The 6,069-nt window shown below is 38.0% G+C and overlaps 1 protein-coding gene across 1 annotated transcript; it reads left to right on the top strand.

The window, feature by feature from the left end:
- Positions 1–42: 42 nt before the first annotated feature.
- On the top strand, positions 43–5,793 carry rhof (ras homolog family member F). Its single transcript, XM_023290201.3, has 5 exons — positions 43–1,874; positions 2,141–2,228; positions 3,185–3,294; positions 3,584–3,718; positions 4,671–5,793. Exons 1-5 carry the CDS (start codon positions 1,737–1,739, stop codon positions 4,833–4,835), a joined length of 636 nt encoding a protein of 211 aa, XP_023145969.2. The 5' UTR covers positions 43–1,736; the 3' UTR covers positions 4,836–5,793.
- Positions 5,794–6,069: the final 276 nt, after the last annotated feature.

Raw genomic sequence — 6,069 nt, 5'->3', positions numbered from 1 at the left:
GGGTGATTTTTTTTTTTTTTTTTTAGCCACAGTTTACAATATGGATGAGATTTCCTTTTAGGTACTATTATAAATATGTGTGTGTATTCATACTTAAAAATGATTAAATGTGTTCTTTTTCAAAAATAGGCGAAGGGTGTCAGCTTTTCCTCTTAAAGGGACAGCTTGCTCAAATTTCCTGCACTCCTACCCACAAACTAACTGCATTCTTTCCCTTTAGTGTAATTTAACCTTAAAATTTAGCTTTGAAGCCTACCTCAGTTTGAGTTGTGTTTGAAAATGTTCCAGACTGGATCCTAAATCCAACATTTTTGTGTGTTCAAGTCATTCACACACTCTTTCCCTGTGATCTGCTCTCTCCTGACACCCACTGCAGCCGACCTGGTTGTGATTATCAGCAATCACAGACGTGGCTGAACCATATCCCCACATCTTTTACTGCATATACGATGTCTATAAAAATACACAGACATAATATCTAGTTGATACTCGAAGGCAACACGGCTGGACTTAACACCTACTGTGCATTTTGTCTTTGATCACTAACAGATACCACTTCTGGCTCAGCGTTTAACCCTAATTTGTCACATCCACTCGTGATTAGACGGTTATTTTTACTGAAACACCGATAAGATATTCCTCATGTTGTAGAATAGCTTCTCATCACATGCTAGTAAAGAGATGAACTAAACATCTGAGTCCTTATCTCTTTTGTTTTGCTTATGTAGTTCTAACTCTGTACATTACGTCTTGAGACACGAGGGAGAGTAGTTTGTCCCGATGATTAATCTGTGATTTTCCAGCATTACAAACAAGTGATGTCTTGCTGAGGATTCAAAAATAACTGTATGAACAGAAAACACTTTCATTTCAACTAATATACTATTTAATCTGAAACACACATGGTCAAAGACTTTGCTTGTTTCTCAGTTGTGTAAAAGATTCGACATTTAAACTGGTTTTATGCTTCCTGAAGGCATTTTCTCAATGACAAACTCAGGATTTCTACAGCATTTAAACAAACACTATTCACTGAATGAGCCAAACATCACAAACTGATGGTGAAAAAGGGTGGTTACCTTTTAAAAATGCATACAGACTCAGTGTATTTGCAGCACAGCAGGAGTTGACCTTTTGCCAGTAAAAGTTTATACGGAAACCAGTTTGCATGCACACAGTGGGTGGAGCCACCCCCATTCACTCTGATCACAGCATCTCCAGGATGCACATTCATAACATCACAGATAAGAATCTAGAAATCTGCCAGTGCCGGTGTTTACCGAAAAACCTGCTCAGGCTAGTTCAGCATTAAACTGAACATTTTAAGTGTAATCTCTCTCCTTCTCACACTCACAAGCACACGGTCAGTGGAGGAAGTACTTCAGATTGAGTACCCACCCAGAAAATGAAACACATGCAATAGAGGAAGCAGAAGCAGCCAGACTCAGCAGCTTCACATCAGCTGCAGCTCCGAGTGAACAGACTGACGACAGGACAGCAGAGGAGTGTGGAGGGTCAACTGGAGGCAGCTTCACTGTGACAGGAACAGGAAGCGGTGAGCAGCTACCTGGTAAAACATGAAGCTCGCCTGTTCCTCTCTCTTCTCACCGCCTGTGAATCATCTCAGCCCTTCCAAATGTACATTCATCAGGGTTTGCCATGTATTTAGTTTAAAACCGGAGGTAACATCTTCAGCCCTGCCCTGCCTGGCACCTGTGTGACTGTTTGGAGGAGAAATGACACAAAACGGTGCCACCACCACCGGTAATGGTACCACGAAAAGGGAACAAGAACTTAAAATTGTGATTGTGGGAGATGGAGGCTGCGGGAAAACATCTCTGGTGATGGTATATGCCAAAGGTGATTTTCCAGAGGTAAGAAGAGCTCCTGTGTCGTTTCATGTACCACATCTTTTGAAATTGTGCATTTGTTTATCAGTACAGATACAATTTCTGGGAATAACTGTGAGAGATTCTAATAAAAACACTGATATTGTTGAAATTTAAATGTATCCAGCCATTTTTTTCAATCCAAATGTTTGTAAAACCATGTAACTAAATACACAGACATATATTTTGTATTATAAAGTGGGATTTTGTGTGTGTGTGTGTGTGTGTGTGTGTGTGTGTGTCAACAACAGAAATATGCACCATCAGTGTTCGAAAAATACGTCGCCACTGTCTCTATTGGAGGAAAAGAAATCAAGCTCAACCTGTATGACACAGCTGGTAAGACAAAAAATCAGTGATCAGCTCCATATTTATGATTCAGCTCTACACTACATTTCACATTATGTGGAAAGACATTGGGGTTCTGAGCCTGCTGAGTTTGAGGGCCACACACTGTCCCCTGAGTGGAGTACAGTAGAAACACTGCAGATAAACATCACACATACCGACTCAGAGGAGTGGAAACAACCTTATAGTTTTACATCTCTTAAGATTACAAGTTCAGGCAGCCTCCCGCCGTGTGGATTCAGCCTTTATCTCGTTGTTGTGACACTGAAAGACACGAGGGGAAGCAGTAAAGGTCGGTGTTTATGTCAGAGCATCATCAGCATCATGTTTCAGGAACTGACTAATATATTAGTAAATATAAAGGGCACATTTATATGAATTTATATGTTCAGTAAGATTTCAAAAAGCAGAGTTACTGTATTTCTATGTTTGTCTATGAACCCTAATGTTTTCTTACAGTAAACACTAGTGCAATTCTCTGATCAGACGCTATCAGATGTCCTGTTTTAGCTCTATTAGTTAACTTCCACATATATACCTGAGAGTTTTTGTGTAGAAAACGATGCAGCACTAATGTGGATTGAAAGAAAACAAACCAGTTTGACTGAAAAGTGACACAAACTGCTGTGTCTCTGTGGCGCATCAAATGTTCCTATGAATTTTCAAAGCCTTTTCATTTCTCGAAAAAGCCACGACAGTCTGTGCCGGCAGCTTATCTTTTGTGTAATTGCAGCAGGGCGCCTTACATCAGCGGAGGAGGAAGCTGAAGCCAGGATGTGGTTTTCGTGTATCAGACCAAACTTTGTCACATACGTTATATCTTTATGTTCAGGCTGCAAACACAACCGCTTTTGTTGAGTCCCGCTGCTCTTTCACACACATTATTTGGTATTTGTGCGTGCATGCATTCATCCGCTAACACATATTCACGCCTTTTTTTCTTCTAGGACAGGAGGACTATGACAGACTGAGGCCGCTCTCATACCAAGAGGCCAATCTGATTTTAGTCTGCTTTGATGTTACAAACCCCACCAGCTTCGAGAATGTCATGATAAAGGTAATCATTGCAACAGTGCCAAGTTACACATTCAGGTACAAAGAGACAAAAATGTTGAACTGGAGTTTCAGGTTTGCTCTTTGTAAATGATTGATAGACTGTGTGTGTTTGTGCTGGCTGCATTCTCTTAGCTATGATTGACTCATGCAGGTGAGTAAGCCCTCATGTGGACATTGATCCTGGTGCAGCCGCTCTGCAGGGAAATCAGATAATTCAGTCCTGCAGCCCCGAAAAGTCTGATGTTAAATGCAGTGAATCAGACTCCTGGATCCTTATTGTGTTTCTGCAGTGGTACCCAGAGGTGAAGCACTTCTGTCAGGACGTACCGGTCATCCTGATAGGCTGCAAGACCGACCTCAGGAAGGACAAAGAGTGTGCAAGGAAGCTGAAGGCCATGGATCTGGCTCCCATCACCTACACACAGGTAAGGAAAGGAGAAGTGTGCAGTGAAAACAGGCCTTTCAGCCGAGGCTACAGGATGTAAACTGAAATATGCAAGAGGAAACACCTTAACCAGAGCATACAACCACATCTACCTGTGTTGACAAGAACAAATCCCTTCCAAATGCTTTTTTTTAGTTGTCAGTGCCACTGCAGTGATTTGTGTCAATATATAATTGAGGGACTTTTGAAGTTGATGGGATATATCTTGCATACATATGTATTATGTTCATTATGATCATGTCTTTACAAATCCCATAATTATTTATTATGGAAACAATCACTTATTAATAAAAAATGACTGGATATCACTAAAATGTCAACTAAATAACCGTCCCAATTTAATAACCACCTTCTAGTTATCTAAACAATAATAAAATGAGCTGATTCAAAAACTGTTTTGATTGTGTTCTTTTTATTAAGTTGAGATAATCATGACAGATATTTCTTTTTTGCCAATATATCAAATTTTATATGGAAAATAACAAATTGTATCTTTGTCCAAGAAATCATTTTTAACTAAGTTCCCCATTACAAAAACACCTCTCAAGGAAGTGTGTTAATTCCAGATCACATGACCTGCTCCACATGATGTCATTTCCTCCTGAAGAAAAGACTGGCCAGACTCCAAGGCTTTCTGAGTTATTTAATATAAAGTAGTGTGTGAGTCATGTGTGGATTTATGGCATGTCAACAGGTTTACTATAATATCTTTATAAATAACTTTCAAAAATTCAGTTTTACTCAGTTGTATATATAATATTTAGAAGAATCTTTCTATAAAAATGCCGTATGGTGTTTGGTTATAGGCGGCCATGTTGATTTTAGGCCTGAAAACAACAAAAATGTCAATTATGATACCTGTCAACTATGTTACAGAAAGTCCTGCAATTCTATATTGACCCATTTAGTGTTCTTCTTGGTGTTGGATGCAGGGTGAGGAGACACGGCAGCAGATGAATGCAGAGCTGTACCTCGAGTGTTCGGCGAAATATCAGGAGAACGTGGAAGACATATTCAGAGAGGCGACCAAAAAGGCTCTGGCCTTCAGACGTAAACAAAGGAACTACAAGAGGAAGAAGAAATGCGTTGTTTTGTGAAGATAAAGGAAGAGACCCTGCTCTTCTGTAAACAGTGCCAGTTAGTCTTCATTTTTCATATTCACAGTGGCTGGACGTTCAGATACCAGACACAGATGTGGAGGCAGCTGTGTGACAAGTTGCTCAGAGAATCTTTATCATTCCCTGGAAGTCTGAACCTCGCTGAGCTCATCAGCTTCTTTTACTGTTACAAGAAGAGTGACGCAACAGGAAAGACAATTTTGCAAGTTGCAACTTGGAGATTTTCTAAAGTGGCGCACAATTTGTAACATCCTCTGGCAATGTGTTTCACTCTTGAATGCAATTTTTTTGTGTGTTTTTTATAGCTTCTGAGAAAACTTTGTACTGTTTGTAATGACACCAAATTGCCTTACTAGAACCTATATTTATTGCAGGAATTTGAACAGTGAGTTGTTGTATTGTAATGGATTACCATGGATTTTTGCAATATTATTTAAATTGTCAGATCTGGTTTCAATCTGCTGGCAGAAACCAAATTTCAAGTCAAAATTAGGTGTTGGAATTCACAATGTAGCGGCACTGTAGCTGCAGGTGAGACACTGCAGGCGAATACTGTTAAATTTTAACCAATACTTTATTCAATATGAAACTTTCCCAGTTAATAACTTACATTAAGACAGTGGGTTTTTTTGTGATACAAATTTTCTAAAATTCTATGTTTGATTATGGAAATGAAGTTAAATATATTTCTGTAAAAATGCGGTAATGTGAATTAAATTTAATTATTTTATACATTGTAGATTACTACTGAAGACGGGATGAGGCTGGAGACGAGAGAAGCAAAGGGTAAAGAGATAGTCAAAGAAGCAAGGGAGACTGCTTTCAGCGTTGCTTATACAGGACAAAAATCCAGAATTTTGTATAGAAATATCATATGATATTGTTAGTAAAAAAAAAAAAAAAACAAAAAAAACAGTGATCCAAAAAAAATAACAAACTAATCTTCTCAACTGAAAACATACTAACAAACCAGCTATAAGACATCGAAACTGTAAAAGAACACATCTGGAAACTTTTGACTGGTAGTATATATATATATATATATATATATATATATATATATATATATATATATATATATATATATACATATATATATACATATATACATATATATATACATACATAGTTATCAACTATATATATATATATATATATATATATAGTTGATAACTTAGATTTAGACTATTTTTGGTAATAATCTCTCAGAATT

This window comes from Amphiprion ocellaris, chromosome 17, assembly GCF_022539595.1.
Source record: "Amphiprion ocellaris isolate individual 3 ecotype Okinawa chromosome 17, ASM2253959v1, whole genome shotgun sequence".
In the NCBI taxonomy this organism is placed as follows: Eukaryota; Metazoa; Chordata; class Actinopteri; family Pomacentridae; genus Amphiprion; species Amphiprion ocellaris.
The sequence above is the reverse complement of the archived record's forward strand: the minus strand, read 5'-3'. Positions and strand labels throughout refer to the sequence as shown.